Source organism: Chiloscyllium plagiosum, unplaced genomic scaffold, assembly GCF_037043375.1.
Source record: "Chiloscyllium plagiosum isolate Xiang-an unplaced genomic scaffold, Cpla_swu_hap1 HiC_scaffold_1, whole genome shotgun sequence".
Taxonomy (NCBI): Eukaryota; Metazoa; Chordata; class Chondrichthyes; order Orectolobiformes; family Hemiscylliidae; genus Chiloscyllium; species Chiloscyllium plagiosum.
Window position 1 is genome coordinate 68,360,121 of NW_028270139.1, and position 20,957 is coordinate 68,381,077.

The 20,957-nt window shown below is 39.3% G+C and overlaps 1 protein-coding gene across 2 annotated transcripts in view; it reads right to left on the minus strand.

Annotated features, from left to right (window-relative positions):
* atp8a1 (ATPase phospholipid transporting 8A1) overlaps window positions 1-20,957 on the minus strand; it is a 360,724-nt gene that overhangs the window by 155,456 nt on the left and 184,311 nt on the right. For both annotated transcript variants that reach the window (XM_043691994.2, XM_043691984.2), the window contains exon 18: window positions 15,826-15,875. In XM_043691994.2, the coding sequence (XP_043547929.1) occupies window positions 15,826-15,875 (50 nt within the window). The remainder of the gene's footprint in view (window positions 1-15,825; window positions 15,876-20,957) is intronic.

The window sequence follows — 20,957 nt, forward strand, 5'->3', positions numbered from 1 at the left end:
TTAAGGACAATTCTGCAGCTACTGATGGCTCAGAACATTGCATGATGCCCATGGGTCCTTACGTGGTGATTTCAGAATGCACAGAACACATTCCAAACTGTAAGGAAAATTCAAAGAAACAGACCCCCGTTTGTGGTTAAAGAGAAAAGTTAAAAACTGCCATCAAACTTAAAGAAAGATCATATAACTGCGCAAAGGTGGGTGGCAGATTAGAGGATTCATCAGAATATCTAAAAAGAAGTGACAAGTGATAAATAAAAAAAAGTGGGAAGAATTAGAGTATGTTGAAACATAAAAACAGATGGGAACCATTTCTGTAAGTCTGTACAAAGTAAACAAAGTGAGCATTGGTCCTACATAAAGCGAGTTTGGAGAAGTAGAGATGGAGGTAAATTAAATAGATATCTTGCATTCAGTCTTTACTTTCAAGGATACAAGTAACATCCCAGAAGCAGCAATACAGTTGGAAATTGAGGGAGAGAGGGAAGAACTCAGGAAAAATCACAATCACCAGAGAAGTGGTCTGAGTAAATTGTTGGAGGATTGGATAATTGAATGCCTGGGTCCTGATCGACTTCATTCTAGGGTCTTAAAAGAAGTGGATAGTGAGCTATTTCATTCATTGATTTAAATTTTCCCAAATTGGGGAAGGTCCAATGGATTGGATAATAGCAAATGTAACATTTTTATTCAAAAAGGGATGGAGACAGAAAACAAGAAACTATGGGGCAAGTTGGCTTAACGTCTGTCTTTGGGTAAATATTAGAAGCTGTATTAAAGTTATAGTAGGAGACTTGGATAAGTTCAAGATGATCATGCATAGTCAACATAGTCTTGTCAAAGGGAAATCAATCTATTGAAATTCTTTGAGGAAGTAACAATGCATTGCGGATAAAGGGGAAGCAGTGGATCTTCTGTACTTAGATTTCCAGAATGTCTTTGACAGCATGCTATATCAAATGTCGCTGTAGAAAGCTTAAAGTCTATAAGTTGCGGCATGATAGATGATTAACTGACTAACAGGAAGTGGAGAGTAGGAACAAACGGTTATATTAAACAGCATAGAAACAGACCCTTCAGTTCAACTTGTCCACGCTGACGAGACATCCCAATCTGACCTAGTCCCAGCATCTGGCCCATATCCCTCTATATTTCCTGAAGAAGGGCTTATACCTGAAACGTTGATTCTCCTGCTCCTTGGATGCTGCCTGGCCTGCTGTGTTTTTCCAGCACCACATTTTTCAACTCTGGTCTCCAGCATCTGCAGTTCTCACTTTCTCCTACATATCTCTCTAAACCCTTCCTATTCATATACCCATCCAGATGCCTTTTAAATTTTATAACTGTCTCTGCCACCACCACTTCCTCTGGCAGCTCATTCCATACATGCACCACTCTCTGTGTGGAAAAGTTATCCCTCAGATCATTTTCAAATTCTTCCCCTCTCACCTTAAACCTATACCCTCTAGTTTTGGATACCTCCAACCTCGGAAAAGGACTTTTGTTATTTACCCTATCCATGCCCCTCATGATTCTACAAACCTCTGTAAGGTCACCCCTCAACCTCCAACACGCTAGGGAAAAATGGCCCGGCCTATTCAGCCACTCCCTACAACTCAAACCCTCCAGTCCTGGCAAAACCTTTGTAAATCTTTTCTGCATCCTCTCAAGTTTAACAATATCTTTCCTACAGAAGGGTGACAAGAATTGACTGCAGTGTTCTAAAAGTGGCCTCACCAATCTCCTGTACAGCCACAGCATGACATCCCAACTCCTATTCTCAGTGTTCTGACCAATGAAGGTAAGCATGCCAAATGACTTCTTCACCACCCTGTCTACCTGTGACTCCATTTTCAAGGAACTATGCACTTTCGCCCTAGGTCTCTTTGTTTGCCAACACTTTGCTTGGCTGTACCATTAACTACATAAGTCCTGTCCTGGTTTGCCTTACCAAAATGCAACACCTCACATTTATCTAAATTAAACTCCATCTGCCACTCCTTAGCCCACTGGCCCACCTGATGTTAATGTTCAGGATGGCAACTTGTAATGAGTGGTATGCCACAGGGATCAGTGCTAGGATCTCAACTATTTGCAATTTATTTAAATGAATTTAATGAAGAAATGGAAAGTATGGTTGCTAAATTTACAGATGATACAAAGATAGATAGAAAAGTTGCGAAGAGGACATAAGGTGGCTATAAAAAGATAGAGATAGATTAAAATATTGGGCACAGGTTTTAGAAATGGAGTAAAATGTGGGAAATTGTGAACTTGTCTATTTTGGCAGAATATAGAAAAGAAGACACCCATCATTTAACTGGTGAGAGATTGCAGAGCTCTGGGATGCAGAGTAATCTGGATTTCAAAGAACAAAGAAAATTACAGCACAGGAACAGGCCTTTCAGCCCTCAAAGCCTGCACCAATCAGATCCTCTAACTAAACCTACCATGTATTTTCTGTATCCCTTTGCTCCCTGCCCATTCGTGCAACTGTCTAGACACATCTTAAATGATGCTATTGTGCCCGCCCCAACCACGTCTGCTGGCAACTCGTTCCAGGCACCTACCACCCTCTGCGTAAAGGACTTCCCATGCATATCTCCCTTAAACTTTTCCCCTCTCACCTTGAACTTGTGACCCCTAGTAATTGTGTCACCCACTGGGAAAAAGCTTCTTGCTATCCACCCTGTCTATACCTCTCATGATTCTCATGACAATTTCCTAGTACATGAATCACAAAGGATTAGCATGCAGGTATGAATGAATGAGTGAATGAGCAGGTACAGCAAGTAAACAGGAAAGCTAGTAGAATGGTATAATTTCTTGAGAGTGGAAATTAATACAAAAGTTGAGAGGCGCATACAGAGGTCACATCTGGAATACTATGAACAGTATTGGTCACCTTGTTTAAGGAAAGATGTTAACACATGGGAAATATTTCAGTGAAAGTTTACCAGGCTAATAACAGAAATGATCGGGTCATCTTCTTAAGGAACATCGGACAGGCGAGGCTTCTATGAACTGGAGTTTTGAACAGTAAGAAGCAACTTGACTGAAAGATACACTATCGAGGGGACTTGACAGGGTTGATGTAGGAAACATCCTCTTATTGTAGAATCAAGAAACAGGGGTCATTGATTAAAAATAAGGGGTCACCTACATAAAACAGAGATTAAGGGAAAATTTTCCTTCAGAAGTTTGAGGACCTTTCAAGCTGTAAGAACCGTGCATTTTTATTTTGTGCTTTTAAAAAGTACAGACTTAAATGAGAAAGCTATGCAAGGTTTCTAGCTCAGGTTGAGGTTTAGGGTGTAGGTTTGCTCACTGAGCTGTAGGTTTGAAAGCCAGATGTTGCATTACCTGGCTAGGTAACATCATCAGTGGCGACCTCCAAGTGAAGCGAAGCTGTTGTCTCCTGCTTTCTATTTATATTTTCTGGATGGGGTTCCTGGGATTTGTGGTGATGTCATTTCCTGTTCGTTTTCTGAGGGGTTGATAGATGGCATCTAGATCTGTGTGTCTGTTTATGGCGTTGTGGTTGGAGTGCCAGGCCTCTAGGAATTCTCTGGCATGTCTTTGCTTAGCCTGTCCCAGGATAGATGGGACTGAAGAAGGGCTTATGCCCGAAACGTCGATTCTCCTTCTCCTTGGATGCTGCCTGACCTGCTGCGCTTTTCCAGCAACACATTTTTAAGCTCTGATCTCCAGCATCTGCAGTCCTCACTTTCTCCCAGGATAGATGTGTTGTCCCAGTCAAAATGGTGGGTTTTCTTTTGTGGCACTCCAACCACAACGCCATAAACAAACACATAGATCTAGATGCCATCTATCAACCCCTCAGAAAACGAACAGGAAATGACATCACCACAAACCCCAGGAACCCCATCCTGGAGAAAGATATAAATAGAAAGCAGGAGACAACAGCTTCGTTTCACTTGGAGGTCACCACTGATGATGTTACCGAGCCAGGTAATGAAACATCTGAATATCAAACCTACAGCTCAGTGAGCAAACCTACACCCTACTCCTGAGAAAGCTATTTCAAATCAGATATTTGAAAGAATGGGTGCAGTTTTAAAAGCAAATAACCTGATACATGGCAAGCATTGTATGAACAGTTTGAATAAACAGTAATTGCAAAAAATTTGGAACTGAGCTGGTGTAGAAATGCAGCTTTTGCTGGCAACATAATGTTGATTGGTCTGTGGACTAATGTCCAGTTATCAGCGATAGAATAGCAAGGCTTTGATTTCCAATGTGCCTCCTCAATGAAGCAAAACAGAGCTCTCATTCTGAAAAGCTGGTGGAAGGAAATTCCTTGAACATTGCTAAGGAAGAGGTGGATAGATTCTTGTTATGCAAGGGGTAAAATATTTCCTAGGTAGATGGGATATGGATTTGAGGCTACAATCAGTTGGATTTAGTAAATGTCTGGGGAGGCTCAAGTGACCAATGACCTACTTCTTGTTTGTATATTTGTATCAGTTAGAAATGCTACAGGAGAAATTCTATATTGGAAAAGTAGAAGCTTTTCACATCATATTTTCTTGATTCTCTACCATGGTGCTTAATATAGTTTTGCTCTTTGTAATCTCCAAAACTGTGTGTCAGTTATATATTTGTCCTCCTTGTTCATGTTTCTAATTGGGACGTACTGCATGTTCTTCTGTTCCAAGTTATTCTTTCCAAGTACCTCAACAAATGACAGCTTATTGTTTTCTGATCTTTCTTTATCTCTACAAAACATTGCATATCAATGTCCATCATGTCTTCTAACTGACCCTCACTTTGGTTTCTTAATTTAAATAGTAATTGCATTGAAATCAGAAGTGTCAATTGAAAAGTTATCTTTTCAATATTAGAAGATATGAATCACTCTTATCAAAGACTCAGGCTGATTGCATTGTCAGATATATTTCTGAACACAAGTAATTCTTTTGAGAAGCCAAAAGAAATTTAAAAAGATATGAACTGCGCAAACACCAAACTAATATATTTAATCAACTGAAGCTCAAAAGGAATCTGGGAGAAACTGTTGAATGAGAATAGTGAGAAACAAGCACATCTACCAACAGTAGAATGTACAATGTGTAACAGAAGTTACATAAATCTTTATTTTTATAAAGAAAGGAATGGAAATATGTGTATACATGACAAAGAGTATTCGTGTACAGAACATATGGATTACAATTTCCCCAAGCAGCAAAACATGACTGGGTGATAAATCATTGTTTTCTACTTTAAAGCAGCATTTTCAGGTCCTTTTTTAAGGCCGATACTGAGGCTAAGCATACATACAAAATGATTCTGACTAATTCAGCCATAAAGACAGAGGTTTTATTTAGGACTGGAAGATGGGGCACATGAAAGTTTAGGGATTGGCAATGAGTTGAGGCAGAGCTTCAGTAAGGCAAAGTCGTGGAAGGATGTTTCACTGAGGATAAACATTTGTATTTTGTTGTTAAGAGGAAGGGAGCAACACATTAGAGGCCAGTTGCAACAGTGATGGTTGTAAGACTTACTGTTTTATCAGATGCTGGTGACTGAATTTTGGGAAGACTGAAGTCAGAGGAACTGGTAGGAAATTACAGAATATGAATAGAAGCAATCAAAGCAAAAATAGTAATTGTGAGGTAATTGTTTGTGAAAATATGCCTAGATAGTACAGGTAATGTTGATTGAAGCTTGACTCCAGGTTGTACTGAACACTAAGACATACACTATTTTACTACTTCTTGAGTCTACGACTGTGTAATAATTTGCAAAACCAAATGCTTCACAACTAATTGCAATAACTAAATGCAATAAGCAGAAATTGATTCAACAGCAAACATTATCCTTGGGTTGGGTCAAGATTTGAAAAAGAGAAATATTTTAACTTTAGTAAGTTTCAACAAAAGACAAACCAAAGCATACTGACTACAGTGGTTCAAGTCAGCAGCTCACTACCACCTCAAGGGACAGGCAATAAATACTGGCCAGCCAGTGATGCCTATAACACAACAATAAAAAAATCCTGAACTATTGTTTTACTTTCTTCTTCCACAAGGCAAATCCCTTTTCACATTCTTAGATACTTTAAGTGAAGATGTGATTTGGAGATGCCGGTGTTGGACTGGGGTGTACAAAGTTAAAAATCACACAACACCAGGTTATAGTCCAACAGGTTTAATTGGAAGCACACTAGCTTTCGGAGCGACGCTCCTTCATCAGGTGATAGTGGAGGGCTCGATCGTAACACAGAATTTATAGCAAAAATTTGCAGTGTGATGTAACTGAAATTATACATTGAAAAATCGATTGTCTGTTAAGCCTTTCATCTGTTAGAATACAGTGATAGTTTCACTTCTTTCATGTGTAAATCACAAAACCCTTTTTTTTAAAAAGTTGCATTCTCGGGTTAGCTGTTAACAATGGTGATAGCTAGATAATATGTTGAAGGTGTTATCTCACTTTTTAGGTTAGAATCAATCTAAGCATCAGGTCATAGACAGAGAACACAGGGGGCTAACAGACAATCAATTTTTCAATGTATAATTTCAGTTACATCACACTGCAAATTTTTGCTATAAATTCTGTGTTACGTTTGAGCCCTCCACAATCACCTGATGAAGGAGTGTCGCTCCGAAAGCTAGTGTGCTTCCAATTAAACCTGTTGGACTATAACCTGGTGTTGTGTGATTTTTAACTTAAGTGAAGATATATTTAACAAAGAAGTTAAAACCTCTCTGCAATTAGGCTCTCATTTGGCTATGTAATTTTCTAAGTATCACATGGCTTGCTGCAGAGATTTGCTTTTGCAGATCTTTTCCCACAATGAGCCCCCTTCATGTTAATTTGGTCCTTTCTTCCCTAACCAGGTTTTGTGCCATCCTGGTGAACATCTTTTCTTCAAAGCTTTGCCATGCCCCATCAAAACAGCTTGTTAGGTAATGAGCAGGGGCTTGACCCTAGGATTTTCTTTCCTTCCGTGTGAACACCCCTATAGTTTATCCCACAATGACATTTCTGTCTAGCTCTGATAACTTTTGTTTATTAAGAATCTATGTAGCTCTCCCCTAAAATATTCAAAGACTCTGCTTCCACCATCTTTAGGAAGAGAGTTCTGAAGATTCACAACTGACAGAGAAAAGACTTCTCCTAATCTTGGTTATATACGGGAGAAGCCTTATGTGTAAACAGTGAACATTAGTTTTAGATTCTCCCAGTAAGAAACATTCTTTCCATTTCCACACATCAAGAGCCTTCAGGATATTCTTTGTTTCAATCAAATCACTTTCATTTTTCTAAACTCTGCCGGATATAAGCCTCGTCAGTCCAAGCTCTCCTCATAACATGACCCTCCCATTCCATATATTATTTGGGTAAACTTTCTCTGAACTGTTTCCAATGCATGCATTTCCTTCCTTAAACAAGGTGACCAGTTCTGTATACTTTCCTCCAGATGTGATCCTACTAATGCCTTGTAAGACTGAAGCACAACCTCTCTTTTTCTGTGTTCAATTCCCCTTGAAAGAAATTATAACATTCTGTTAGCTTTCCTAATCACTTGCTGCACCTCCACACTAAACTTTTGTGATTCACGATGGATATTTGCAACAGTTATTACTTTATTCATGTAAGATTAGAGAAGCAAGGACTTTAATCCTTGTATTTGCTTCCTCTTAGTTTTGACCCTACAGACAATGCAGCCTGAACAACTTGATATCTGGAAGAAACAATGCTTTCAATTGCCATATTACTATTCTGACACCATCAGCTGTAAACAAGGTAGTGCAGCATGGTTATCTCCAAATGCTGGAAGCATTTACTGAGAAAGACAGAAGCTAACTACAGGCCTGGAAACCAAAGCCATAGTAAAAACTTTATGCTCTTAGTCTTCATACTTATAACAGGAATGTGAGGAAGTATTACACCATGGGACGACTCAACCTCAGATGTACAGTAGGACAAGCTGGAGAAGAGGGAGAGAGATGCGAGATACGTAAAGTATCAACTAGATATAGTAAATAGCAAATCATTGTTTAAAGCTAATCATCACCTGCAATTGTCTTATTGAAATTTGTATCTAATTTAGTCCACATACCTGGTAAATATTTCTACCCTAAGAACTGTGGCTGGACTGGCTGATGGATTTAGGAAAAACGGACAATAAATGAGGCAGGCTGGGAAATTGAGACAAGCCTCGACCAAAGTGACCGTGCTAATCAACATGCTGCAGAATCCAGACAGTATGTAATTGACCCAGCAGCTGCAGACAATACAATATACATTCAAATTTAAATTGAATAGCATCAACCTGAATGCCATCCCCAGGATGATTGGAACCTTGAGTTATTCACCAGACACAGGGGCACCTCACAGTCTTATTTGGAGAGGACTACCTGACCTATGTGAACCTAACAGCTCCAGAAATGGATGCCCAAGGGCCACCCTGCCATCGATATGTCAACACCTGTTTGGGTCTGATTGATCAGGATGATAAAGCCCTGATCGATTCAATGGAGGACACTACAGACCCTCCCAAAAGGGTTTGAACAACTAAGTATAAGAACACCACAACACCATCCTCAGGGGCAGTAACCACTGTGAAGAGAAGACACCCTAGGGGTCACTGGGAGAAGTCAACTACGCGATCGTCGCCACATGGATCAAGGCCAAGATCTAGTCTGGTGGTAGACGATCATCCAGAGTTAAGTTAAAGCATAAGGTAGTTGATAAAGATTTATGGTATAAATTGTTAGTTTATGGTGTATTTTGTTGTTATAGTATTAACTGTGGTAAATAAATAAATATTGTTTATTATTAAGACTTGACTCGCAGTTTCTTTGCTAGATATAAGAATTAAACACACTGTATGGCAGGACCAACAAAACGTTCTCATATACTTGAGACTTATAAAATATCCACATCACATTTTCAATAAGAGAAGCTAAGTTTAAACAACAGAGCCTGTGAATTCAACTATATGGCAGCAGCATTAAATCTCTATTTGTAAAGGATTTGGAGCAGCTGGAGGATCAGAAAAAAATTAAAAGGCCGTGACCAGGACATGACCATGACAGTGTTGCCCAGTGCAACATCAGATCTACATACATTTAATGCCCCATCATCTCAGTAAGGAACAATGGGCATACAGGACAATCCAGAGATTTGTTTTTGGAACCATAAGCTCCTGGAACCAGTGCTGCAGCCAAAGCACCATTGGGAGGAGGCAGTGGCATTGTGGTAGTGTCAATGGACTGATAATCCAGTGGCCAGGTGAAAGTTCTGTGGACATGGGTTCAAATTCCAACATGGTGAATGGTAAAATGTGAACTAAAGCTAATCCAGTAGAGCCCAGTAATAATTCTCAATTGTTGAAAAGCAAAATCACACCTGGTTCATTCATGTCCTTTAGGGAAGGAAATCTACTTCCATTACCTGGTCTGGCCTGCATGGAACTCCAGACTCACTCCTAAATGTTCTTTGAAATAGCCTCAATAAGCCAGTCAGATTTTCTGTTCCCTCTACCTCCAAACAAAGCCAATGTAAATTTGCTGACTAGCTTTCAATGTGGGATCAGTTTTGATCTTAGTGTTTCACTCATAGTTGCACCAAAACTGCATAGAATCCTCGGTCCTATGGTACCCATGGGAAGTTGAGGTTTCGAAACAGACTCATTGGAACACAGGAAATAGAAGCAAGAGTAAGCCTTTATAAGTAAACCTTATAAAGCCTACTCTGTTATTCAACAGATTATGGCTTCTTATCAACTAGCATGCCATTCGGACCCATTATCACCATATCCCTTGATATCAATAGTGTCTAGAAATCTACCAATTCTGTCTTGAATATCCTCAATGATTGAACTCGCACAACTCTTGCGCTAGAAAATTCCAGAGATTCACCACCCTGAGTGAAGAAACTTTTCTCATCCCAACCTTAAATGGGCTGTCCCCAATGCAGAGCCTGTGTTCAAAAAGGATGTGAAAAGGACACATTAATCTTAATTAAATCCTGAGTAAATGATGGAGTTAATTACCAGAACAGAGTATCTATACAGCAATAACCCAGCAAATATCAGACATGTTGGAGACAAAAATGAATAAACTGTTTAAACAGTTCTGTGTAAATGTCAAAAAGATTAATGTTCTAATGGACAGTTGTAAGCCTCACCACATGGTGTACCTAAACTCTGAATACACATTTGATAGATGCTCCATATGCAAAGTTGTTGTTCAAATTGAAAATGGTCAAAATTAGGAAAACAAAACTGATTTAAAGACTGCAATGGCAGGGTATTTCATTAAAAGAGTTATCCTTAGGTAGCAGTGATGGGACAAGGGTGCTGACTAGTTGATGAATTGATTGATTGGCCAATACATTAAATGGAAAAAGCAACTGACATCTGTAAGTTCCAAAGTTGCTGGGTAATTCAGAAAAGGTGCAAGGTATGAACATATTCCCTTTGCTGGCACATTATAAATGTACGTCATTCCAGCAAGTGCAAATGATTAATGGTATAATTATTTTAAATTGGTTGCTAATGTAGCTATTAGTGCACACAGGATTAGTCAACAACTGCTGCCTGATCAAAGAATCATATTACCAGCAGATATTTTGTTTTGGGTGTTGCAAAATACAACCTGATTGAACATGGCCTATATTTTGCCTTTTACAACAGCCAAAAGAATATTTATTTGATTGGACCAGCCAATCACTGGGACCCCTTGGATGATGAGGCTTTTAGAAAATCTGATGAAATTAAACTGAAGGTATTAACATCATGTAAATTCCTCAATCATGAACCTGGTCAAATACCTTCAGCTAAGGGCGGAAGTGCGGAAGAAGAAAGAAGAGGAGAATTGAATGTCACTTTCGATAAGTGAGAACCTAAAGATCTTTTGCCAGTGTGTAAACAGTACACAGACAGTAAGAGAGGAATAGGCCTTATTAGAGGCAAAAATATGCTCAGAGCCACAGGGCAAGGCTCGAATACTGAATGACAGACTTCTATTTGTGTTTATTGATCAAGTGGATGCTAACAATGTGGACATTGAGATGTAACTGGTACCGAATGGTGTATACATGGATAGAACAGATGTACTGAAAAAACTGGCTTTGAGAGTGTATCGGTCACCTGAGCCAGCTGGTTTGAAATCTAAATTCCTGAAGGAAGTGGGATGAATATGGTGGAAAACCTGGTCACAATCTTCCAATCTAATAGATGGTTAGGAAGTGCCAGTATATTGCAGAGCAGCAAATGCGATAAGGCAGAGTGCAAGGACATTCCTAGAATCCAGCATTGTTAATCCAGTGGCCCAGGTAATGTATTAGGCTCCTGGGTTTGAATCCTGCCATGTGGATGGTGGAATTTGAATTCAATAAAAATCTGGAATTGAGAATCTCGTGATGACCATTGTTGATTGTTGAAAATACCCATCTGGTACACTAATGTTCTTTAAGGAACATCTTTAACTGATCTGGCCTACATGTGACTCCAGACCCACAGCAATGTGGTTGACTCTTAACTGGCCTCTGTGCAAATAAGGATGGGCATTAATGCTGGCCCAGCCAGCTACGCCCTCATCCTGCGAATTTATCAGTTTAACAACAGGTTAGTGGTGAATGAGGTGTTAGAAAAAAAATCACCAAGACATTGGAGGGACATATTTGTAAAAGGGAAGCGTGAAGGAGGAAAAGCATTGACTTTGTTTACATGGATTTTAAGAAAACATTTGATTAGGTACTGCATGAAAAGCCAATTAACAAAACTGAATTTCACCACAGAGGGTGAGATCAGATTGGATTTACAAGTTAGCAATAAGATGGAAAAGAGCATGTCATGGTGACTCGAGTCATACAGCATAGAAACAGGCCAGCCCTTCAGCCCAACTCATCCAAGCCACCCAAGTTTCTGATACTGAACTAGTTCTATTTGCCTGTGTTTGGCCCATATCCCTTTAAACGTTTCCTATCCATGTACCTGTCCAAATGTCTTTTTAACATTGTAATTGTACCCGTCTCTATCAGTTCCTCTGGCAATACGCTCCATTTATGCACCACCCTGTTTGGAAAAGTTGCCCGTCAGGTCCCTTTTAAATCTTCCTCCTCTCATCTTAAACCAATGCCCTCTAGTTTTGGACCTCCTTTCTCCTATTCACCTCATCTATGCCCCTCATGATCTTGTTAACTTCTTTAAGGTCACGCCTTAGCCACCGACACTCCAAGGAAAAACGTCCAAGCCTATCTAACCTCTCCTCGTAACTCCAACCTTCTAGTCTCAGGAACATCCTTGTAAATATTTTTCACAGTCTTTCCAGTTTAATAGCATCACTTCTATTGTAGGGTGACCAGAATTGTACACAGTACTCCAAATGTGGCCTTACCAATGTCTTGTACAGCAATAACATGACATCCCAACTCCTGTACTCAATGCTCTAATCGATGAAGGCAAGCATGCCAAATGTCTTCTTCACCACACTGTCTACCTGTGATACCACTTTCAAGGAACTGTGTACCTGCACTCTATTTGACAACACTCCGCAGAGCCCTAACATTGTCCTTCAGACCAGAAGATAGCAAACATTGCTTCTCCATCCCACCCACATGCAGACTGAATGAATAAATCATTCCACAAACCAATAGCAAAGGTCCTCTATCTGCTAGGAACAGTGTGATTGCACGCAGCGGTCCCCTGCAACTGCAGATTGCGGTGGTTCACGGACTCCCAGCCCAACTGCTTGTTCTGAGGCGCTGTGGAGTCCGTGGACCACGTGTATATTGGGTGTGGGCGTTTGCACTCCCTTTTTTATTTTCTTAAAAATCTCCTCCTCTGCTTTTGGTTGCACTTCAGTCCCACACTCCTGATCATCCGGCACCCGGTACGGAGGAGGGAGGGCAGGTCTGAAGACCTCCTCGTGGGTCTGCTCCTGGGCCTGGGCAAACTGGCCATAAACAAGTCCAGGCAGCGGGCCGTGGAGGGGGTCGTTAGGGCCGACTGCCTGCCCCTCTTCCGCAGTTACGTTAGGGCCCGGGTGTCCTTGGAGAAGGAGCACGCGGTCTCTACCAACACCCTGGAGTTGTTCAGGGAGAGGTGGGTGCCGCAGGGAGTGGAGTGCATTATTTCCCCCTCCAACTCTATTTTGATTTAATCCCTGCCCTCCGCTTCACTGTTTGATCACACAGCATTGCCTTTTGTGTAGGGCACTGCTTGTCACTGGCCACGGGTGTTTCCTTTCTTCTTGGTGGTGGGAATTGAATAAAGATTCGCACACCTTGTGTCTCTCATCTGCGCACACACACACCATGGGTACTGGGGAAAAAATAAGCACTACCGCAGTTAGGTGGTAGTGTGGAGGTAAGAAAGAAAAAAAAACTGGAGTGTCAGACATCCTATTCCCTCTGAGAGCTGGCTCTTGAGGGAGCTGGATCAGTGTGTGTGATTGGCTCCCAGCGAGCTGAACAGCTTGTGGATGTGAATGTGAGGGTCAAAACCTTCAGATCTCTGTAAAGGGGAGGGCTGTTCTTTATCCTTGTTGTAAAAAATAAAATGCCTGAAGCCTGAAGAAATTTATGTTCTCTCACCAGCTACCGTAAGTTGTCACTTTCAACTAATAATTCAGAGGCTTTGTAAGTTGTGAACCAGCCATCTGTACATCATCCAAGCAAGGGAAATGACCTAAAGAGAGATCAAGGAGCAGCAAGTTCTAGCAAGCCACAATGTCGTCTCAGTGAACCTTGTGCACAGGGATCACTGAACTGCCTTTCCTGTTGTCCTTCCACTCTTATCACAATGTTTATTTCTGTATCTGTTTGTTTGTGTGTACAGGGGGAGTTTTATAACTGTTAGAGTTTTAACTTGTATCATTGTATATATTTTTTAATCAATCCATTCAGAGATGATATAACACAATCCTGGAGCAGGTGGGATTTTAACCTGGGACTCCAGGCACGAAGGTAGGGAGTCTACCACTGAGTCATAAGGACTCTAAAAATAGTAGACTTGTATGATATGGTTGATGGTCATTTTATCTGTAGCTCGAATCTATTTATTTGGAACAATTGTTATGTGCAGAAATCTGGTCTGTGCTTTCTGTCAATCTAGATCTAAAACAACAGCTAAATTGGAGGAGAATTGTTATGTTTAGAAAATCTTTTGTGATGACCATGGGAATAGTGGGGGTTGATTTCCAGCACACTACCTCTGCTAGATGTAATGATCTCACTTTAGTTTGTATGGCCTTGATGTGAACAAAGCCTGGACTAAATTTCTGTCCTTAGCAGTGATCACACTTCAAAAGTTCTGCATTAACTGCAAATAGAAGTCACAAAAAATATTATTCAATGCAACGATAGTGTAAATCTTTTGCTTTCTAGTAGTCTTTTGTTACTTCTAGCAAATAAGCATAAAATTTGTGTTAACCTTACTCTAATGCAAGTATTCAGGGAAACAAGTTTGATGTATGAATGTCTATGATTTTTGTAGTTAAGGTAACAGACTGATATACTCACATGTACACTAACTGTTCACTTAAATATCTCATCTTTAGCCAATCATCCCTGAAATAATGCAAGCTTCTTATACCTGCCCATGAAGCATTATCCTCTCCACACTTAACAACATTACCTTCTGTTACTCTTATAGGTGCCACTATTCTCAATACTAAACATTGTTACACATGATATCAGTCATTTTATAGTTGTAACGCCGTATTTATTGCTTATCTCTAATTACTTTAGGGCATTAAGAGTTGACTGTAGGTGCATATAAAACAGGCTGCACAATTGTGGTAGCTCTTATCCCCAAATGATGCATGTAAACAAATCTGTTTTTGTGACAAATCAGCAACTTCCATGATAGCTTTTGTCAGATGCTTTTTAGTTCCTTCAGTTAACCACCTAACTTGGCGTGATAGAAAACTTCCAAAAGCTTGAACTTTTGAGTTGATATTTTTGCCCAGAGATGTGATTCTGAGCTGAATTTAGATTGTGCAGTCAGAACAGCAGCAGCACATTCAATTTTCCAAGAGTTTGTTCAATCAGCTGTACTCATAGGATATTTTCTCTTACCTTCTAGTACTTTCTGTTGAATAACTTTTCAAATATTTCAGAAAAAAAGGACAAATTTCAAAAGCTTTACTGTGGGCACTTGGATGAGTGTTTTTAGTAGGTGAAAGGCTTACAATATAATAGATATGATTGTGAGTGAGACAGAAACACACTAAATGTTCTGATATATATTAGAAACCTTTGATGTGTACTTAATGAAATATTAAACTCTTTTGAGCCACAGGGTAGTCCGAAAGAGCGAGCATATGCACATCATCCATTTAATTTTACTTACATTTTCAGTCATGCACAAGTAAAAATTTATGACTAACTAATTATTCATTCACTGTTAAAATAAAAAGGCCAAGATTAATCATGTCTCAGTGCAGTTTTAATTTAGAAAATAAAATTAAGAGAGCTGTGTGAAGTAAAAGAGAAAGAACATCTGTAAAGGAAAAGGTAAGAGTAACAAAACATCACAAAATAGAGACAAAGAATGCAAAATTATTGGGAGAGTTCATTCATAGAATTCATAGCTCATAGAATCCCTACAGTGTGGAAAAAGGCCATTAGGCCTAACAAGTCCACACCAAATGTATCCTATCCAGATCCATTCCCCTACCCTATTACTAACTAGTTGCTCAAGAGAAAGTAGAAGAAAGCCTGGAGAAACAGCAACGACAAAGAAAGAGAGATTCAGGTATGAGTGACCATATTCTCTGAATTAGCATGTGTAATGCAACAGGAGATCAACTGGTTTAATTTTACAATTATCTAAGGAAACATTACCTTGTAAATTCAAGTACGTTGAGCAATTCATATTTTTCTTCTTGACCAAGCTGCAACAGAAGAAAAGATTTATTAAATCAAAGTAAAACACATGGATTTGTGTTTTTCTCTGAATCTCAAACCTTAAAAAAAAACAGATAGAGGCAGTGACTCAGTTAATGACAAAAATAAAAGCTAAGTGTTTTTCACTGATTTTATTTCAATGTCATTCTAGTAAATATTGGAATGAACAGACAGTTCCTTTCAAAGCTGTCATTCAAAATCTATAATATTGTGTGGTATTGCTCTTGGTACCAGTACACATCCAATGAGACAACGTGCCATAAATTAAATTAATGAAAATCATAATCCCATTGGTAATAAACTTTTGATTGCAGCAAGTGTGAATATGTTAGATTACCTAAATTATGAATGGATTTCCTAGTTCCTTGAAATGCACTAATCTGTGTAAGCAAACACTGCTGTTGTCTGTGCCTGCATGGTTTGAAAACCAGAAATAAATCATCAATGAATTATATTTTAATTCTGGCTCAGATAAAGAAAATCCTCTGCTCTTCTTACAATGGTTTAAGGAGAACTTGAAAGTTTACCATACATCCAGAAGAAATTTTTGAATTTGTGCCAGTGGCTGCAAACTAATTCAACTGCCACCAACACAACAGATGGAAAATCACCAGGAACACAGATGCCTTTTACCAAATGTGTGGGTGACTAGAGATTGCTCAACATCAGAAAGGATCCAGAATATAGCTCTTCTAATATGTTCTGTAATAACACCTTCAACATCGTCATAATTTATCACTCAAACCTCCAAAGGCTTGTTTGCCTTCTCACATCCAGTCTGAGTGGGTGGCTGCATTTTAGTGGGCAGTGACAACAACGTGACAGAAGTGGTATATCAAAGGGAAACAATGAGATGATTGAGAATGGTAGCAACTTGACGAATGAGAACTGGATTGTGAAAGGGACAGAATGTACAAAAATAAGAATGCACTTGCAGATGTGTCCAGAGACAGCAACAATAGTTTAAAGACAGAGTTAAAGCTTTTGTATCTGAATGCAATGATTTGATAGAACAGATCGGAATAAATATTAAAACCTGATAGGCAATAGAGAGACATGATTGCAAGGGACCTGAATATTAAAAGATATGACATTTCAAAAAGACAGGAAGGTTGGAAAATGTGGTGAGGTAGTTTTGTTACTTAAAGGTGACATTTGAATGATGGAGAATGAAACGTTAGCTTGAATGGGCAAGATGTAGAGTTTGTAGAGATACAAAATAGGAATGATAAGAGGTAACTTTTGGGACTTTTATAATCTGTAGACAAGCTAATAGGAGATACACTGTATGGCTGAGTGTATAGAAATAAATGCGCTAAGAAAGGTACTGAAATAATCATGGGTATCTGTAATTTACATATACATTGGACATTATCAATTTGGTAAAGGTAGCTTGGAAAATATGAGTTGAGAGAGTATTCAGGTCAAATTCTCAGACTAGTATTTTCTGGGGTTAAAGAGAGACCAGGCTATTATGGACTTGGTAATATTCAGTGAGACAGGGTTAATCAATAACATTGCTGCTTGCATAAAGGATACATCTACAAACACGCACCCTCTCTGTTACCAACGTACAGCTATGAGTACCATCTGCAAAATGTACTGCAGAAATTCACCAAGCTTCCTTGGAGCCCCTTTAAAACCCATAGCCATTACCATCCAGAAGGACAAGGGCAGCAGATACATGGTAACTGCAAGTTCTTTTCCAAGTCATTCACCATTGGACATGGAAATGTACTACCATTCCTTCAGCATCTCTGAGTCAAAATCCAAGAACTCCCTCTCTGTCAGTGTTATGGGTATATCTTCATCAAATAAAATATAGTGGACGAACAGCAGCTCACCAGCAGCTTCTCAAGGGAAATTCTGGATGGATAATTAATGCTGGCTCAGCCAGAAAAGCCTACATTTCATGAATTAATTTAAAAGAAATACTTTCATAATAATGGAATCTCTAGTCAAAAGCAATCATTACATTGTAAAATGTCACACTAACTTCAAAGGGCAGCAATGTCTGACTAAGATCAGTGTTTCAAACCTAAATAAAACTAACCATGAGGACATGAAGGTCAAGCTGACCATAGTGAAATGGCAACCTAGGAGGAAAAGCAGGACAGAAAAGCTGTTCTATGTTTAAGGAGGTATTTAATAACTGTCAGCACAGGTTTATTCCTCTGGGGGGAAGAAAACTCTGAGAAAGGTGTATCATGCATGGCGGAATAAGGAAGTTGAAGATTTTATCAAATTGAAAGAAATAGGTCAGAGGGCTGGTTAGATTCCAGAAACCAGAAAACAAATTTGAAAAAAAAAAGCAGAAATTGGAATAAGAGTGAGAGATAGTTAGGAATATTAAAATAGATAGCTAATTATTTCTCCAATTAATTAAATAGGAAAATGGTAACTAAAGCTATATTAAATGCCTCGAGAAATGATTAATAAATGATTAAAAAAAAGGATATGTTGGGGGAAATTAACAGATAATTTGTGCCTGTCCTCATGGTGACGAACTTGGAAAACTGTCCATACACTTCAAAAAGTGTAAGAGATGGAGGAGCTAAAAATAATCACGATCACCAGGGGAAAGCTGCTGGGTAAACCAATCGGCCTAAAAGCTGGTAAGTCCTCAGGACCAGATTGCCCACACTTCTGGGTTCTGCAGAGTTAATAAATGATTCATATAGTAGATGGTTATGATCTTCCAAAAGTCCTTACACTCTGAAAGGAAACTACTTAGGTCTGTTAGCTTAACATTTGTCAGAGAAACTGCCAGAATTCATTTTTAGTGTTATAACAGGATACTTAGAAAATCCTATTAGGATCAGGGAGAGTCAGTATGGTTTTGTGAAAAGTAAATGGTGTTTAACTAATATATTAGAATTTTTTGAGGAATCATGGAGAGCCTGTGAATATGATGCACATGGACTTCCAAAAGGCATTTGTTAAGGTACCACATCTAAGAGTTCTACACAAGAATGCATAGTGTAGGGAATAACATATTAGCACTGATAAAGGATTGGTTAGCTAATAGGAAACAGAGGGTAAGGATTAAAAAGATCTTTCTCAGTTGACAAGCTGTAATTGGTGGAATGACACAGAGATCAGTGATTAGACTAGAGTGGTGCTGGAAAAGCACAGCAGGTCAGGCCGCATCCGAGGAGCAGGAAAATCGACGTTTCGGGCAAAAGCCTCTATTCCTGATGAAGGGCTTTTGCCCGAAACGTCAATTTTCCTGCTCCCCGGATGCTGCATGACCTGCTCTACTTTTCCAGCACCACTCTAAGCTAGAATCTGGTTTCCAGCATCTGCAGTCCTTGTTTTTACCCATAGAGATCAGTGAATCATTGATCATTAGAATCAGTGAAAAGTAAAAGCCATTTGAAATATGAAATCAACTTGATTCTTTTGTTAAGTATGTTCTTTTTTTTAGATTAGATTACTTACAGTGTGGAAACAAGCCCTTCGGCCCAACAAGTCCACACCGCCCCGCCGAAGCGCAACCCACCCATACCCCTACATTTACCCCTTACCTAACACTACAGGAAATTTAGCATGGCCAATTCACCTAACCTGCACATCTTTGGACTGTGGGAGGAAACCGGAGCACCCGGAGGAAACCCACACAGACACGGGGAGAACGTGCAAACTCCACACAGTCAGCCGCCTGAGGCGGGAATTGAACCCGGGTCTCCGGCGCTGTGAGGCAGCAGTGCTAACCACTGTGCCACCGTGCCGCCCACCTTTTGTTACTTAATAAATTGTCCTGATATTACATTCAATTTCTCCTTTTACAAAATGTATGGTTTTAACTGGGCACTGGACTTTCTACTGTCTTTTGCTACACTGCTCCAAAAAATTAAATATCTTAGTCTCATTCTTGCTTGAACAGACAGTAGAAAGAAGTCTCAAATTTATAAACTTATCTGAATATCTTTTATCAAGTTCATTGTTAGTGTTCACTGTAAATTAGAAAGTATTTTTATCTGCTCATCAGTATGCTGTGTTCTCATCATTCCTTTTAGCTTTCTAATCTCTAATCTACCTATTATAAATTAACCAAGGTGAGTGATTTTTTCAGTGATATTTTGAAATGACGTGAAGACAGAAGCTATCCAGTTACCAGGAGGCTAGATGAGTCTGGCTCAAGATCACATCATATGACACATCTCACTGCCGTCCATGTGAACCACTGGCTACATAAACACTTCCTCTTGCTCTGTAAATACAAGTGAAAGAATGCGGAATGGGATGATTGGGAGCAGCCGTTTAGGTGCCGGCGTTTTGGCATGGCCGTTTGGGCACCAGCTGATTTAGCACCAGCCCATTTGGCGACGGACGTTTTGGCGCTAGGAAAAAAATGTTGATCGATTCATCATCATTCAAAGGTAGAACTTTAAAAAGTTTTAAAACTGTAACTTTATTGAAAAATAAAAACATTAATTCATCATTCAAAGGGAGAACTTTAAAAAGTTTTAAAACTGAAAAGAAATGTTCTTAGTGCCAAAACGTCCGTCGCCAAATGGGCTGGCCCCAAATTAGGTTTGGCGCCCAAACGGCCGTGCCAAAATGCCGGCGCCCAAACAGCTGCGCCAAAACGTACTAAACTGGAAAGAATGGTGGCTGAACAGTGTAAGTTTCTTCGAACTTCTGCACTAGTTCCCTTCTACCAACATCACACTGCAATTTCATGCCTCCTTCCAATTTTACAAAAAACTCTTAAATGCAACTTATGCATTCAATCGAGATCCTGGTCACTCAGGATACCCATTTCTTTCTTGTAGATATCTAGATGAAGCAATGTTAAGCATTTACAAACATTAGGAAATTATTCTAATACATAAATCAGATAATTAGGATAAAGATATATTTAAATAAAGCACATTATAGCTTTAGGTAAAGACTTCCTTGAACTATCAAATGCACCGACTAAACATGCAATAAATGGGTAATTATCCTATATTATGCATCTCCATACTTCACCATTCAAAAAACTGAATGTAACAGTTTAGAACACATGACGTATTAAGTAGATACCAGACAATCTTACTCTGATTATTTAGGAGATCAGTAGG